At 41.5% G+C, this 18,327-nt stretch overlaps 2 protein-coding genes across 2 annotated transcripts; one reads left to right on the plus strand and one right to left on the minus strand.

Annotated features, from left to right (window-relative positions):
- Positions 1–3,036: 3,036 nt before the first annotated feature.
- mrps21 (mitochondrial ribosomal protein S21) lies at positions 3,037–5,781 on the minus strand. Its single transcript, XM_087834550.1, has 2 exons — positions 5,650–5,781; positions 3,037–3,439 (listed from the first exon to the last, which is right to left on the minus strand). The coding sequence occupies exons 1-2, from the start codon at positions 5,730–5,732 to the stop codon at positions 3,259–3,261; spliced, it is 264 nt and encodes an 87-aa protein (XP_087690676.1). The 5' UTR covers positions 5,733–5,781; the 3' UTR covers positions 3,037–3,258.
- A 4,236-nt stretch (positions 5,782–10,017) lies between these two features.
- crabp2b (cellular retinoic acid binding protein 2, b) lies at positions 10,018–15,469 on the plus strand. Its single transcript, XM_006788010.3, has 4 exons — positions 10,018–10,254; positions 12,852–13,030; positions 13,343–13,459; positions 15,134–15,469. The coding sequence occupies exons 1-4, from the start codon at positions 10,173–10,175 to the stop codon at positions 15,182–15,184; spliced, it is 429 nt and encodes a 142-aa protein (XP_006788073.1). The 5' UTR covers positions 10,018–10,172; the 3' UTR covers positions 15,185–15,469.
- The last annotated feature ends 2,858 nt before the right edge of the window (positions 15,470–18,327 follow it).

Consider the following 18,327-nt stretch of genomic DNA (forward strand, 5'->3'; position numbering starts at 1 on the left):
TTTTGATTGAGCCTTGTTATCTATTACCAATGTCCCCCAAGCAGTGACTGCTGCCTGTGCGTAGTTATACGTGCCCAAATACACACAGGCGTGTTTGTTTGGCAATCTTTGTAATAACCAAACATGATACCTCCCAAACCCTTATCCTAACCCAGGGATTCCCGAGAGGTGTGGCGAGGCCTACTGGTTTAACTTGGAGCACGTCCAGGTATTCCTTCGGATCTTATAAACATCCTGTGAAAGAAACCCCCCGATCCAATGTTTGACCTAGTCCTGCAGTTGTCGACTGGTGGGAGTTTTGAAGCAGCAGAGGTGGTTAATAAAGGTGGTAACATATCAATATAACCACCTTTGCAGATGGCTCCATTCAGTGTGGAGCAGCAGGCCTACTCTGACCTTACAGTGCAATCAAAAGAACCTAGGTTAGATATGATTCTTCCTTTTATCATTCCTGGGACAAATAATGTCAGTTATTCACTAATGTCGTTTTCAAAGGAGTGTACTTGTGACCAAATACCCCGGTTTACTCCAAATCTCCCCTGACAATAACATCAGCCCAAAGCTGCACGCTGGGAACTTCATGGCATGGTTTTCATGACTAAACAGCTCCTGTAGGGTGGCCCAAGTAGTATATACAGTGGGGCAAAAAAGTATTTAGTCAGCCACCGATTGTGCAAGTTCCCCCACTTAAAATGATGACAGAGGTCAGTAATTTGCACCAGAGGTACACTTCAACTGTGAGAGACAGAATGTGAAAAAAAAATCCATGAATTCACATGGTAGGATTTGTAAAGAATTTATTCGTAAATCAGGGTGGAAAATAAGTATTTGGTCAATAACAAAAATACAACTCAATACTTTGTAACATAACCTTTGTTGGCAATAACAGAGGTCAAACGTTTACTATAGGTCTTTACCAGGTTTGCACACACAGTAGCTGGTATTTTGGCCCATTCCTCCATGCAGATCTTCTCAAGAGCAGTGATGTTTTGGGGCTGTCGCCGAGCAACACGGACTTTCAACTCCCGCCACAGATTTTCTATGGGGTTGAGGTCTGGAGACTGGCTAGGCCACTCCAGGACTTTCAAATGCTTCTTACGGAGCCACTCCTTTGTTGCCCGGGCGGTGTGTTTTGGATCATTGTCATGTTGGAAGACCCAGCCTCGTTTCATCTTCAAAGTTCTCACTGATGGAAGGAGGCTTTGGCTCAAAATCTCACGATACTTGGCCCCATTCATTCTGTCCTTAACACGGATCAGTCGTCCTGTCCCCTTGGCAGAAAAACAGCCCCATAGCATGATGTTTCCACCCCCATGCTTCACAGTAGGTATGGTGTTCTTGGGATGCAACTCAGTATTCTTCTTCCTCCAAACACGACGAGTTGAGTTTATACCAAAAAGTTCTACTTTGGTTTCATCTGACCACATGACGTTCTCCTAATCCTCTGCTGTATCATCCATGTGCTCTCTGGCAAACTTCAGACGGGCCTGGACATGCACTGGCTTCAGCAGCGGAACACGTCTGGCACTGCGGGATTTGATTCCCTGCCGTTGTAGTGTGTTACTGATGGTGACCTTTGTTACTTTGGTCCCAGCTCTCTGCAGGTCATTCACCAGGTCCCCCTGTGTGGTTCTGGGATCTTTGCTCACCGTTCTCATGATCATTTTGACCCCACGGGATGAGATCTTGCGTGGAGCCCCAGATCGAGGGAGATTATCAGTGGTCTTGTATGTCTTCCATTTTCTGATGATTGCTCCCACAGTTGATTTTTTCACACCAAGCTGCTTGCCTATTGTAGATTCACTCTTCCCAGTCTGGTGCAGGTCTACAATTCTTTTCCTGGTGTCCTTCGAAAGCTCTTTGGTCTTGGCCATGGCGGAGTTTGGAGTCTGACTGGTTGAGGCTGTGGACAGGTGTCTTTTATACAGATGATGAGGTCAAACAGGTGCCATTCATACAGGTAACGAGTGGGGGACAGAAAAGCTTCTTACAGAAGACGTTACAGGTCTGTGAGAGCCAGGGATTTTCCTTGTTTGAGGTGACCAAATACTTATTTTCCACCCTGATTTACGAATAAATTCTTTACAAATCCTACCATGTGAATTCATGGATTTTTTTTTCACATTCTGTCTCTCACAGTTGAAGTGTACCTCTGGTGCAAATTACTGACCTCTGTCATCATTTTAAGTGGGGGAACTTGCACAATCGGTGGCTGACTAAATACTTTTTTGCCCCACTGTATGTTTGTAGCTATGCAGACACTCACTATTTTAATTTGGCCATGTTTTACACATTACTCTGCCAGCATGGAGTTAAAACTCGCAGCATTGTTTAACAAAATGACCAGTAACAAACTGTAGCTTTGGATAATCCGCAGGACAGTTCCATGGGAACAAAAAGTAGTTCCAGTTAACCCTCCATAACAGTTACATTTTTTTCTGCTTTTGAGGGAAATTTGTAAATTCTGTGAGGATTAGAACCAAAATGCTTTTCACTACTGTTAGATCCACTAGTCATACAAATTAGCGTATCCTTTAAAAACAGTTATGTTGTGAGGATAGTCAACCTTTTACAGTGTGAAATATACGCAGGTCATCTGTCAGAGCTCTCCCCTCAGTCCTCACAATGCCACCCACTGCCTGAAGACAGAGGACAGGATATAAACATGACCTGGTAACCTCTGAGACAAGTAAGCGTGGTGAAAATGTTTAACTTTCCCTGTGTGAGTGAGGTGAGAGCAAGTGCACACATCAAAGCCCCCTGCTGGAAACAGCCGAGACAGACGTGAGCGGCCGACGCGCCTCGCTTAAGCAGCATTGCAGGAGGTGGCCGACATTGTCGGTGGACATTAACGCCACACTGTGCATTAGTGACCTTGAATTAATTTACATTATGATGCTGCTGAGCCAAGACCTCATTCACACACAGGTCGCGTTAAACTACTTCCCAATATATGGGCAAAAACATCACCCAATACACACAAAGCAGAGTTTACAGAATACACCAGTTTGTTATTCAAATAAAAGATCAACTGTGATAAGTCCTAAGTGTCTAATTTATTAGAAATGTTCAAAATGGAGACAATTACATCCCATCTTTTGTGTTTACAATGTGACAACATAAACACCACTTTTGTCTGTGTTTGCCTGGTCCTTTAGGCTCAGGCAGCAGCATTATGTTGGTCTTGTTTGCTTCTTTCAGCTTTGCTTCCCCAGTTTTATCCAGTCCATCATTCCTTTTCCAACAGGAGTCATCTCCCTAGCAGCCGAGCCAGGGATCTTCTCTGTTTGTCCTGGAGATAAAGGCAATTTTTCTGGCCATCTCCGTGTGGTATATACGCCTGCAGTTCTCAAAGTTCTTCCGCTGTCGTTCTCGGCAGGGCTTCTCGTAGTATCGTTTGCGCTTCACTGTGTCAACAATGCCATCCTGAGTCAGAATCCTGGAGTAAACAGAAAAAACGTGTGAATAGATTAGACTAGTAAACAGAAAGAGCAGTAAAAGGGACACAAATGTAGTCCCAAGTGCATCGGTTCCTATTAGATGTCAGCCTCTGCTTATAAGTGCTTAATATGCTAAAACCATTACATTTTTTTTAATTCTTTTTTTTTTTTAAGACTAATCGGTAACTCACCCAGACAAAATGTCAGAAGTACAGCAGAGAACATTACGTTTTCAGAGTCTGAGGGCATGCAAACACAGTCAGCTTCTAATGAGACTGAAGCACTGATTCATGGGTAAACTGTAACCAGAACTGCACCTAACCACAGCATGAACCGTAACTGGCTCCCAGCCATAGGATAAACTGTAACTGGGACGTAATGCCAAGATAAACTGTAACTTGTTCCTGACCACAGGACAACATGTACCCTTTAAATATGTATTTAAAATAGTCCAAATAACAGAGAGGACCAAAAATAAATAGATCTTGAAATGTTAGTCCTTCAAAAAATTGTGCGTGCTCTGCTTTTGGATCCAAATAAACATTTAAAAATGAATCATCTTGAGCCATAAAATCTATGCAAAAATAATGTGCAAAAGTCTTGGGCCACCCCTCATTTCTTTATATATTTTGCTAGTAAAATGGAGAATAGTTGCAGTGATTTACTGACCATTTCTCAGCTAAAAGGGCAGAAGGATTTATGAAGGACATGACAGATATTCAGATATTGTCCATTTGCTGTAGATAGGTTTATAGGCCTGCAACCTCTCCACTTTTTAAAGAGGACACTGCACACCATGCTGAGATATGCCAATTTTCTGGCTAATTGTGCTTTGTGACTCACTTTATTGGAGAAAAAGAACATTTTTTTGTGTTTTCTTTGCCATTTTCCATAAAAGATAAAAGTTACTTTTCAGTTGCCCACTTGTCAAATTTTAGATTATTAACATGAAACTGAAGATAAATAATTTAAATATCTATCTACCTGTACAATAGGTACCACCTGTCTCAACATTAAAAGGAAGAAAAAGAAATCATTACTTTAATAAAAAAACAACAACAACAACATTATACAGAATTGATCAAGGTGCATAGTGACTAATTTGGGTTTATTTAAAGTACTTTAATTACTTTTGTACTTTTACTCCTAGAACTTTACATGTAGTATTTTAATTTGGAAAAGCGCATTTTACAGAGAAGTACTGCTACTTTTAAGTTACTTTCAGATCTAAAACCTTCTTCTACTACCATGCAGTACAGTCTTTTAGCAGTTCACTATACAGACTCTTGTGCACTGTAACACCATCTGTATCAGGGCAAAGGACTCTGCACAAAGGCTGGAAGATCATGGCTAATGTCTTTTAAAATCAGTCCTTAACACTGTATTTATTCTTTATGATTTTCTCAGGGGTCACACAGTTAATTCATGGTCCCGTCCAAAACCCCACTCCCCACCGAGAAAAAAACTAGAATTCTCCCTGCTTTTACTTTGAAATCCAAATTTAACAACTAAACAACAGAGCTAAATAAAATTGTCGAAATGTGTGAAATTACTGTTTTTTCTAGCGCAATTTTAAGTCGATTTTTTTTTTAAGTTATGCTCTTTAAAAACCGCGAATGATGCTAGTATGGGGCGATCGTGGCTCAAAGAGTTGGCAGTTCGTCTTGTAACCGGAAGGTTGCTGGTTTGAGCCCCGGCTCGGACAGTCTCGGTCGTTGTGTCCTTGGGCAAGACACCTACCGCCTACTGGTGATGGCCAGAGGGGCCGATGGCGCGATATGGCAGCCTCGCTTCTGTCAGTCTGCCCCAGGGCAGTTGTGGCTACAACTGTAGCTGCCTCCACCAGTGTGTGAATGTGAGAGTGAATGAATAGTGGAATTGTACAGCGCTTTGAGGGTTTCGAAAAGCGCTATATAAATGCAATCCATTATTATTATTAGTAGTAGTAGTATGCTTAAAATACGCAGACTTTAATCAATTTCAATTTAAACATTTAGTGAATTCCGCTTCTTGATTACATGTATATCTTAAAAATTAAAAAAACAAAAAAGCCTCAGAAAAAGCGTATCCTGTAAACTGTGTTGTCCCCACTGCGCAGGCGCAGCTCTGTGACATTGAGCAACAAGCTAGCCTGGGCCGTTAGCGCGTCTCTGGTCGGATAACAAACACATCTGACAAACAAAGTTAAATTTAAAAAACTCGCAGTGACCTGTTTAAAGTCTTGTACGCGGCATCCACATCCCCGTTTTGGACCATCACCGTCCGGGAAATGAAGCGAAGGTGTCTCGCCATGATGAGACCGGTGCTTGCTCAACTCTCGTTCGGCTGTAAACGCCTAACGACAAAAGGTTCCGGACACAAGAAGCGCCGCATAAACACAAACACTAGGGGGCGTTTGACTCAACCGTTTTAGTAAATGGCATCTGTCCCGTCGTAAAGGCTTTTCTGCCTTTTTTTCCCTCCCAGATATTTTATACTAAAATTAAATTTTCAGTTATATTCGAGACTCTACTTTACTTTAAAAGACACGTATGCTTCATAAACCCTTTTGTCATTTTGAAATATTTCTTAAAGGTGAAAACTTGAAGTGAAAATGTATTTATGGTCGTCTATCTTCACATCCTCCTTCACTTTATCCCCGAATCTCCTTTGTGGGCTTCCTCTTTCCCCCCCTGCCTGGCAGCTCCATCTTCAGCAACCTTTGCAAACATATCTGCTATCCCTCCTGTGCACGTCCAAACCATCTCAGCCTTACCTCTCTAACTTTTTCTCAAAGTCACTTGACCTGAGCTGTCCTTCTGATGCACTTATTCTTTTGTATCCCGGCCTGTCTCAATAAAAACTTCAACATCTCCAGCTCTGCCTCCTACAGGTAAAAACAACACCCTTTTAGTTTTATCTACGGTATTTAATCTTTTATCCAATGAACTTTCTGACTCCATGCTGTTGTTAATATTTGTTACTTTGTTATTTTGACGAGTAATGATGCAGGAAAATGCTCTGTTCTACTTATGTTGGACCTCACGTCATCTTTTGAGACTGTTGACCACCACATCCTCCTTGAAAGGCTAAAACACTGGGTGTATCTGGAACTGCCTTTGAGTGGTTCTCATACATCACCGATCCTTTTCTGTGGTGGTCTCCGATTTTAGGTCATCCTCTACCTCCCTTACTTATGGTGTCCCTCAAGGTTCGGTTTTGGGGCCTTTATTGTTTTTAATATATCTTCTCCCCTTCCAGCATGTAATGTGCTCTTTTGAGGAGATTTCTTATCACTGTTATGCTGATGATATTTCTTTTAAGCCCCAGGATTTATCTAAGCTTCAGCTTCTGAATGACTGCTTAGATTCTATCAAACGTTGGATGGCTGCAAAGTTTCTCCAACTCAACGAGGGGAAAACTGAAGTCCTCATGTGTGCTCCAGACAGATTATTATCCCAGATAGTGAAAGCCCTTGGTCCTCTCTCGGTCTATGTTAAATCCTCTATCAGGAATTTAGGTGTCACTTTTGATTCGACTCTTACATTGGATAGGCATGTGAATTCTCTGGTTCGTTAAGCCCTATTTTATCTCGCTCTGAACTGGAGATTGTTATACATCCATTTATTTCCTCACGCTTGGACTATTGTAACTCACTGTTTATGTGTCTAAGCAAAGGTTCTCTGGATCGTCTGCAGGTTGTGCAAAACGCTGCAGCTAGGCTTTTGACAAAATCCTCTACGTATTCATATGTGACATCATTGCTATCTCAGCTACACTGGCTTCCTGTTGAATTCAGAGTCCATTTTAAGATCCTGGTCTTGACTTATAGAGCTTTGCATGGACTGGCACCAGCCTACATCTCTGATCTGCTACAGCCCTATGTCCCTAGCAGGTCCCTGAGGTCATCTGATCAGGGCTTACTTGCTATAAAACAGACTAAGATGAGAACTAAGTTTTGCCACTGTGGCCCCTAGCCTGTGGAACTCTTTCCCCCAAACCTTAAGAACTGTGGACTCAATAGTTGTTTTTAAAAAACAATTCAAAACTCAGTTCAACTGCTTTTGGTTAATTTTTGCCTGTTTAATATCATCTGTTTTTATCTTTTTATGACTTGTTATCGCATGCGCTGCACTTTGTGACTCTGTCTAGAAAGGAGCTATATAAATAAAAAATATCATTCTTCTTCTTCTTCTTCTTCTTCTTATTATTATTATTATTATTATTATTATTATTATTATTGACAGAGTATATATGCATTGAAGGATGCTGATTAGTTATAGAACCCATGTATGCAGGGGTTCACAGCCTCCACCCAAGAACTACACAGCCACACACACACACACACACATACAAATAAAATAATCTGAATTAATCAGAGAGAGAAAATCAAACAAACAAACAATCATGTCTCTCTAGAGCAGGGAACCAAACTGCTGCCATTAGAGGCTGTATAAAGGGAGATAGCTTTCAGGGGAATCACAGCTTCATGGAGTTACATCTGTTGTCATAGCAGCAGTGAGAGCAGTGTCCGGTGTTATTCTTTCATCAGGGCTATTCTCCTCCCGTTCTCCTCATCCCCTGTGCTCTGCTGTTGTCCTCTGTCTGAGGTCAGCTAGCGGTGAATGCTGCTGTGTGTAAGGTGGATCTAATTAATCTGCCTTTTCTCTACATAACATTGCAGATGAGGTCAACTCCCATGTTTCTGTAACTCTATAGGCTACTGTATCTGCATGGTGCCACGGGGAGGAATGCTTAGACAGCCTGCACAGATAACATCATGACTCCTTTTGTTGGGTGAATGCAGTGCATCGTGTTTCCAGAGGCATCCCGTCTCATCCAGCGCTGCTGAAACCTTCTTGGCACTGAGTCTCTCTCTCTCTCTCTCTCTCTCTCTCTCTCTCTCTCTGTGTGTGTGTGTGTGTGTGTGTGTGTGAGAGATAGAGAAACATAAAATGGAAGTTTGCATCTACAAACTCTGCCAGTGAGTTTCATCCACATTCGAGTGTTATGATCACACACATCCCACTGATGATACTTCTGTGAATATTCAAATTGTTTATTCATTTATCAGTTTCTGCTGATTTCTGCTGATTACTGTGATTGCATTGCCCAACCTGCAACCACATTAATTTAACCTGTTTTTAAATTATTATTATTTTGTCTGTTTTCCCATGCACTCTCTTCTTCATCGCACTTGTACACTGTGTTTGGTTTGGATTGTTGAACCCAGACATTTAAACTCATCCACCTTCACCGTCTCTCCTCTTTGCATCTTTACTGTTACGTCTGTCTACTCTCACAACAGATCACAATGTTGTCTGTGAACATTATTGAAACCAACTGTCACTCACGCTGCACACCTCCTCACTGTCTCACTGTCCTCACACATGTCCTGCACCACCCTCACATATTTCTCTGCCACTCCTCACTTCCTCATCAGCACCACAGTTCCCCTCTTGGCACCCTATCATACGATTCCTTTAGATCCACAAAGACACAGGACAACTTCTTCTGACCTCCTCTCAATATATTTAATGCACAACAAACCAAATGTCTCTAAATGTGAATGACCTTTTTTTATTGTGTTCTTGTATAAAGCAACTATAATTGTGGTTTGCATCCAAAGGAAAGGAGCATTTGAACTGTGATTCACTGAGCAGATAGTAACCAGCCCCTGTCCAGTTCAGATAAAGACCGAGTGAGATGATAATATAAGTTTTATCAGGTATATTAAATATAAGCTTTTTCATTCACATAAATAAACCAGTTATCAGTGAAACATGAGTCTTATTGGCCACAAAAACAGTCCTGGGCATGTTTCAGCATCTCCTTTCCTCACTTGTTGGTTGATTCTGTTCATTCTTTTGCTTTGCTTTGATAGTTATTGCTTTAGATTTTGTCTGCGTTGATCACACACACACCGGGCCACCCTCTCTGTTTATGTAGTCCTGCGCTACTCTTGCACTGAAAGAAAGGGAGACACATTTTTAATGGGCTATTAAGCCTTGTTTTTGCTGGTCCGATGCACTTGAGTTTAAACTGGGCTCTATGTGGACGCTGGATTAAAATGAGTTTGACACTCATGCTCTAAAGTTTTAATTGCAGGGTGGCAATGGCGATGGCATGTTCCTGGATGGATGCCTCCAGCTGGCTGTTTTATCTTTTCCTTTTTCATTACCAGCCTTTCCAACCCAACTTTGGAGCTAAACACATTAACCTGATATCTGATTTCACATTCCAGCCCTTTAAAACCAAACACCCTTGCTTCTTAAATAGTCCTAAACTTAATAAGTTTCAGTCACTTCGATCCTCATTCCATGTTTTTTTATTATCAGGAGCTCTTGTCAAATATCTGGGAGTAACATGGTGCCATCTTAAAAACAATTAACGCTTCTATTTAATATCCGAGCTGGCAGCCCATCAACATCAAAGGACTTACTGGAAGTGAATTCTCCAGCTCTTATCCAAATCTTTCACCATGCTGACAGAGGTGGAGGGTAGACTTGGAATCGGGGAGCGAGGGGGGAAAGTCCCTCCCTGCCACTGGCTTCTGCATTGGCTGGACCGGCATCAGATCCAGGCGAGCAGTCAGCCAATGAATGGAGGCTCAGATGCAGGCAGAGGAGACGACTTTACCAACCGGTGAACGCGGGAGGACAGACATATAGAGAAACAGTGACTGCGACCAGAATAGGCTTATAATCCTCTGATAATCCAATAATATTAATTTCTGCAAGTGCTTGCACAGAAATGGAGAATAAAGTCACCGATTTCTCTGGAAAATGGAAAATGAAGTCTTCGGAAAACTTCGAGGAACTTTTGAGAGCGCTTGGTGAGTGAATGGATTTTTTTTTTTTTTTTAATTATTATATTTGGACCTTCGCATCAATTAGCTCATTTAATTTGCTTTCTTAAAAAAATGCAGAATAACTGTATTTATGTATTACAAAAGAGGAACATGTTATTTTTAAGTATAAAAAATTTGTTACACGCGGAACGTTAAACATGCATGTTTTGCACTGATTTTAATCATGAACTGTAAAACAAAAAGGAAGGAGGTGGGATGCATCTCGACAAAAAAGTCCTGTCAGTCATTTTGGCATTATCCGTTGGGCTCAGAAATCAGCTGGAGAGCCGAAGCGGTCTGAAGTGGCTCTGCATGTGGCTAAACTGGCTTGCTCCTGCATAGTGGCTAATGTGGTCCTGGGAATATTGGTTCTGTTAAGCCACACAGGCTTTCTACTGAAAACAGGAGTGAGAGGTCAGGCGAGTGCCATCCGGTGGCATCCCTTAAAAACGTGAAGACAAATATCCTATGGAGGACGATGAGACTAGGCTCATCTGTGGCAAGCTCCTGCTCATGCGGTTGTAATTAGAGCCACTGTAAACGGAACTAAGCCTCGACATGGGCCCCAGCAGGCTGCCAGGTCTGAGACTGACTTTCCTACAATGCCTGGGGCCTCTCTGGCTTAATCTAGGGCTGTGTGTGTGTGTGTGTGTGTGTGTGTGTGTGTGTGTGTGTGTGTGTGTGTGTGTGTGAGAGAGAGAGAGAGAGAGACTGAGCGCCTGCTGCTTCTGTTATGCATGAGCAAATCTGGTCTGAATCAGATTTTTTGCGGTGTTTTTTTTAATCACTGAAGCCAGTCCAACTCACACAGCAAAAGGTTACATCCACAATAATTTACATCTATACTCACAACACTTCCATGGTGCTATTCATTCAACCTTTTCTTTTCTTGCTGTATTTCTACAGAACAAAAGTCACAAAGTGCTTTATAGAAACATGGAAAATGATACAAAAGAATAGATGGGACTACTAGAGGAGTTTAAACTGATGCAAGTAAATAAAAATGAGGTTGCACAGGTGGGTCTTCTTGAGGGTATCAACAGTGTCTGCAGATCCAGTTTAAGGACTGAAAGAACCCCCCCCAAAACCCCAAAGCATGATTTTCTTTGCTCTTCATCCTGGACCAGGTACCATCAGGAATATTTTCTGGTTGAAAAAGCTCCCTAATATAGAGATACATCTGATCACAGTGATCACCAAAATCTTAAACTGAACCCAGTGTAAGGAAATCAGAAGTGGTGTCATATGGGACCTGGTGAGAAACCTTCCAGCTTTAGCAGATGTGTTCAGGCGAAGGAATAACACATTACCACAATGAAATAAGAAGCCTGTATAAATATTTCTATTTCAGATTGAGAGACAATATTCACTTGAATGACTTTGTTAATATTTGGGTGGCTGTAGCTCAGGAGGTGGAGCGCGTTATCTACTGACTGAAAGGTTAGTGGTCTGATCCCTGCTTCAGTCTCCAAAGTATCCTGGAGCAAAATACCGAACCCTAAGTTGCTCTCCAATGGGTTCATCAGAGACGGAAAAAAGTGAATGGTTGAATAAAAAGCTCTATAATAAATATAAAGTGCTTTGAATGGTCAGGTAAAAAAAAGAACTGTATAAGGACCAGCCCATTTACCATCGCTCTTTGAGAAGTACATCAAAGAACTGCAAAAAGAAACATCCACACCTACCCCAAAAATGACTACAGAGACTCAAAAATGACAACAAAAAGAGAGACTCAAAACTGCAAGACACATTAAGATGGATTCATTTTCTACAGTTTTTCCAGTTGTCTATGCACACAATGCGTCATACCTTATCTGATTCTTATCTTCAGTGATCACTATTAGAAATATTTTTCTAGAAAACCAGACTCTTATCTCAAATCTCAAAAAAAGCTGAGGATTACAAACCGATTTCTTTGAAAAGTGGCTCAGGCTGTGAGGATGAACAAACTTCAGGTTGTTTTTCATTTGACAGGCTAATGAATTACTTTTATTTTTGCAGTGAACTGTGCCTTTAACAACAGAAATAAGTGTTTTCATACCACTGGGTCTGTATGTTGTGCCTTGTTAAGAGGAAATCCCATGTGCTCTTCATTAGCAGGAACCATTTTCTGAAGCTTACCATATGTCTGTGAGATTAATGCTCTTGGTTTTTTACGTCATTCACTATAGCCTGCATGTATAGACTTGAAAGAAATTAATCACAATGAACATTTCACTGCTTTATTTTTCCAGACTCGGGTTACTGTGTGGCAATGCAACAACGCAGACTGTTTTGAAAATGTTTAGGCTTCCAGAAATGATTTCATGCATAACCTTTGTTGTGGAGGAATCAGACTGGAAAGACAGACAATATTTAATTTTGTTGAAGGGTATGCAATAAAACTTGTGTCCTATAAAGACGTTGTGAAATTAGCAGAATGTGGGGAAATCAGAGTAAAACATGCATGCCCTTCAGATAAAGTTTGCCTGTTTAAGCTGAAAACCACTGGCACGCACAGCTATGATTATACTCATTCCCCACTGTAAAGACCAGCACTGCACAGCTCTGGTTTCACATTTGGTCTGTGTGTCTGTGCTCAGGTGTCAACGTGTTCTTGAGGAAGATCGCAGTGGCAGCAGCCTCCAGCCCAGCAGTGGAAATCACCCAGCAGGAAGAGACTCTGTCCATCAAGACATCCACCAGCGTCCGCACCACCAATGTCTCCTTCACCGTGGGTCAGTCTTTCAGCGAGACCACGGTGGATGGACGTCCCTGCACGGTACATGTCTCTTTACTTCAAATTAACCAAAAAACACAAAAACTGTGTAATGTTAGTACATGCATACCGGGATTTGGCCAAGGACAGCATAACTAGCCCCAGCTCTGTGCAAAAGAAACATATGGAAATAATTTCAGTGCAACTCGAAGAGATCTGTTTTTCATCTTCATACCGAGTGGGTGATGAAGGACAAGCCGTGAAAACATTTTGACGTGCACCAGCCAGCACACTGAGCTCCGGTTATGACCAAACCTGAACTTTGCTATAACTTCATTCAGGCATTGATACGTTTTCTCATGTGAATCCCTGCAGAGTTTTCCCAAGTGGGAAACAGACAGAAAGATCAGCTGCGAACAGACTTTACAGAAAGGCGATGGGCCGAAGACGGCGTGGACCCGAGAGCTGACCAATGATGGAGAGCTCATACTGGTACGTGCAATTGGAGTTAAAAAATAAGTACAAAATGAACAGTGCTATCAATTAGAGTCTCAGTGTAGATATTTTATGACCCCCAAGTAAGATTTGAATTCATTTTCAGCTTCCAGGAAGTAATACATTCATAAAACCCATGTTTTATTCACAAGAGGACAAAGAACACGTGTCAAATCTCTAAAAGGAGAAAAATATTGGCTCATTTTGAATTTCATAACAAAAACATTGTCTTGCTGAAACATGCAAGGCCTCCCCTGGAAATGCTGGATGGGAGCATATGTTGCTGTAAAACCTCAATGAGCCTTTCAGCACTGATGATGTCTTTCCAGATATGCAAGCTGCCAATTTCACAGCCCGCTGATTTGCCTCCATGTCATCTGCCGTGCAGAATTTTGAACTGAGTGCTGATAACAAGCCAGAAAAGTCCCTCTCCTCTTTAGTCTGCAGGATGTTGTGTCCATGTTTTCCAAAAAAGAATTTCAAATTTCAGCTCGACTTACTAAGGAAAGGTCTTCCGCTTTGCCTGAGTCCAGTTTAAATGAAAAGATGCCTGTGTTTGTGCATTAGAGGGCTTTAATTGGCATTTGTGGATGGTACAGTGAACTGTGCTCACAGACAGTTATTTCTGGAAGTGTTCCTGAGCCCATGCAGTGATTTTTATAACAGAGTCATGTCTGTTTCTAATGTGATGCTCCCCGACCACAGGCCATGTTAATAATACAAACTACAATGATGAAATATTCAAAGTTTATTATTATATTATTCTGAAATTGTTCCACTCTAGATGCTAGTGTACGTCTGCTGAAATGTTTTCCATTTCAGAGTGGTGTTGACCAGTTACAGTTAGAGCAGGCTGTGCTTGAATGGAGGTGAAAACTACAGGTGAAATACATTTAAAGTAGGGAATTTGCCCCAGTGTGGAGTACACAAGGGCTATGTCAAAAGGATTATATCATAATTTGTAAAAAGACATAAAGAAATCTGATGTCCCCTGATGTTTGTTTCACCCCCAACCCTAACCACCCCCTAAGACTGGTTCTGCTGGAGCTTTCTTTCTGTTAAAAAGGAGTTTTTCCTTCCTGCTATCGCCATACCTGATCGTTGGAGTTTTGTGATTTGGTGCTGTATAAATTGAATTCAATTGAAGCTTGCCTTTGTGTGTTCAGTTTTATGTTTTAAAAATGTTTATGCATTATGATGTTGGTTGAATATACTGGGAAAGTTCAGCCTCTTCAGAGATGTAATCATGAGACTGTTAGCTGTTTATCCACACTTTTTAAGAATGACCAGTGTACAGAACTGGAAGTATTGATGGTTTCAAATTTCGCATTAAAGCAGACATGTATTGCTTCATGAGAAAAACATTATATTTTACTTAAAACGACAACAATCAAAATTCTCGAGGAAAGTCACCCATATTAGTGGGATTCATCTTCTAAGCACCATGAATCTAACAGTTTTTTTCTTCAGTCATGTAACTACCTTTAAAAATCTCTGTTTTTTCCGTTGGGTAAAAGAAATTTTGACAAAATAATCTGACTTTAAAGACATCCTGCTGCAGGACACCTGTTCTCAATCTTTTTCTTGCTGACTAAATCGTTGTTAAACAGCTTTAAAAAAGAAAAACATGAACTGTGTCTTATCTGTGTCTGTGTTGCTGTTTTCTTTCAGACAATGACTGCCGGAGATGTTGTCTGCACCAGAGTTTATGAGAGAGAATGAAGTTTTTTTTTTCCCCCTGGACTGTCATACAATACTTCTGTTTTGTGCCTCACGCATGGTTTACATTTACTCGCCTTGTTTTTCTTCTTCTTCTTCCTCTCAGAGAGTCGTGTTGGTCAGGTCAAACAGTGCTCAAAAATGCTTCAGCTGGTATTGTTTTTATAACAGTGAACTTATTCATTATGTATCATACTACATTCCTTTTTTTTAAAAACAAATAAAGCTTTATAGCTGTGTCTAAATCTTTTTTTAAAGATGTTAATAAACAGTTTTATATAAATCAGATTTCTTTTCAAGCTCTCATTCTTTATGTTGTCCCCTCCCGGCACCTCCTATTCCCGTCTGCATATCACTTTACATTACTGTCTGCCATTTGTACACCCTTTTCCCCCAAAAGCTGTTTCCATTTGCAAACCCTTGTCCTCTGTGTGCTCTCTTTCATCACTACAATATGCATTTGATTAGTTTGAAAACTCCCAAAGACAATTCATATTTCATAAACTCTGCTTTGAGAGACACTTGGCAAAGACGAGGGGGAAAGAGGGAGTGGAGAGGAAAATGAAATGAGTGAGGGGAAAGGGAGAGGGTGGCCATGAGAACATTAGTTAGCATCAGGAGAGTTCATACACTCTATGCTCCGCTTTCCAGCTGTGCCTACATGCAGCGCATGCTCATTAAAAACTCCCTGGCTTTCTTCTCTCTGGTTCTGTGCCCAGTTACAAAGTGTTGACCGACTTCCTGTTATGTTGTGCTGGGACACTTCCAGCTATTTCCTCTCTAAAATATAATTTGTCACCATATTGGGGTGCGAACAAAACGAGAGCCAGTAGTTAACAACAAAAGTCTACCCTTTGCTCACCTAAAACTCAGCAGCGTGGTTTAGTCTGAGCCTCACCTTGCTGTGAAAAATGGACGTCCGGGGTCTCAGGCACTTCCTGAGAAGAGAACAGCTATGGTTCACAGGCAGTGATGGTTTTTCCAGGTTTGCAAACAGTGTGTAGACGAGAACCACTCTGAAGTGCTTCCCAGTTTATATACACATTGCTGAGCAAGCAGCAGGTGGACTTGGCCTCCTTTAGGACGACTGTCATTAATAACCTCAGTGGAAACGTGTGTGTATTTGGAGGAGAAAGTATCGAACCTTTTACTCAAAGGTTCGATACTGCATGGCTGTACTTGAGTACTTTTACTCAAGTACAGCCATGCACCTTATATTTTATCTCTACTAGGACTACCCTTGTCTCTTTTCTGAACTGAGGGGTTTCTGTCATGTTTCAAGTCTGCTTTGAAAACAAAATGACTGAGTGTGCATAAGATTTTTTTGACTTTTCGATAAATCCTCATCATTCATGAGAAGGTTTGGCTCCAATTCATCCCAAAGGTGTTCTCTTGAGTTGACTGAGCCAGCACTCAGTACAGGCCAATTCCTTTCACTGGAGTTAAGGGGGCGAGCCCCACTTCTAAAAAAAACATCCCTGCACTATAATCGCCCCTCTACCAAACTTTACACTGGGCACGAAGCAGTCAGACAAGTACTGTTCTCCCGGCAATCACTAAACCCAGACTTGTCCAACAGATTGACTGAGGGGAAAGCGTAATTTGTTGCTCCAGAGAACACGTCTCCACTGCTCTAGAGTCCAGTGTAGGTGTGCTTTACACCACTGCATTGCACTTGATGATGTAAGACTTGGATGCAGCTCCATGGAAACCCATTCCATGAAGCTCTCTCTTCTTGAGCTGATCCAAAGACCACATGAAGTTTGGAGGACTGTAGCGATTGAGTCTGGAGAAAGTTGGTGACATCTGCACTATGTGCCTCAACATCCGCTTATCAGATTTGGATGGTTGACTGAAGCTGCAAACGGTGCACCGAAACCACTGAAGCATATGAATTAAGAATGGGATGTCACTCGAGTTCACATGGATTTGAAGGCAGATGTTTGAATACTTTTGACAATATAGTGTGTATACTCACTGTTCGTTAACACAAATGTCAGCCAATCACACGACAGCAATTCAGTTCATAGGCATGTAGTAGGGATGCAGATATGGTTAAGATGGCCTGCTGAAGTTCAAACTGAGCATCAGAATGGATGAACAAAGCTAATTTAAGTGACTTTGAACGTGACATGGTTGTTGGTGCTAGAAAAGCTGGTTTTAATTTTTCAGAAACTGGTGATCTGCTGGGATTTTTCATCACTTGGGCTTACAGAGAATGGTGCAAAAAAGAGAAAATATCCAGTAAGCGCCAGTTCTCGGGGAGAAAATATTTTGTTGATTTCCAAACTCCTTTGAGTGTTAGGAAGGCAACAGTAACTCAAATAACCACTTGTTACAATCACGTCGACATTCAGATTGACTGCAGCAGCAGAAGACCACACCAGGTGCTGCTCCTGTCAAGTAAAAACAGGAAACTAAGGCTGCAGTTCACATGGGCTCATCAGAACTGTATAACAGAATATTAGAAATTTGTTGGTTGGTCTGATGAATCTTGATTTCTACTAGTAGGGTCAGAATTTGGTGTAAACAACACCAGTGCATTGATCCATCCAGCCTTATATGAACACTTCAGGCTGCTGGTGGCATAATGGTGCGGGGGATATTTTCTTGGCACACTTTGGTCCTCTTAGTAGCACTTTAGCTTGATTTAGATAAGGGGAGGGCCTCAAGGGCCCGTGTCCCTGCAGGTTTTAGATGTATCCTTGATCCAACACAGCTGATTTAAATGGCTAAATTACCTCCTTAACATGTCTTGAAGTTCTCCAGAGGCCTGCTAATGAATTAATCATTTGATTTGGGTATGTTGATCCAGGGTGATATCTAAAACCTGCAGGACACCGGCCTTGAGGTCTGGAGTTGCCCACCCCTGGTTTAGATGCAGGCCGGCACGGTGGCACAGTGGTTAGCACTGTTGCACCACAGCAAGAAGGTCCTGACAGATCACCTTTGAGAATCAGTGGAACAGGAGATTCACATAATGGATGTGCAGCCAGCAAATATCAGTATAGACCAAAATCTCTGCAGAATCTTTGCCACAAAGAATTAAGGCAGTTCTGAAGGCATAAGCCTAAATATAAAAGTCGTTTGTTTTTTTTTTAAGGCAAACCTGTGGCATAATAATAGCTATCATGTTAAGATAGTCC

This window comes from Neolamprologus brichardi, chromosome 22 (assembly GCF_056152115.1).
Source record: "Neolamprologus brichardi isolate AB-2024 chromosome 22, ASM5615211v1, whole genome shotgun sequence".
In the NCBI taxonomy this organism is placed as follows: domain Eukaryota; kingdom Metazoa; phylum Chordata; class Actinopteri; order Cichliformes; family Cichlidae; genus Neolamprologus; species Neolamprologus brichardi.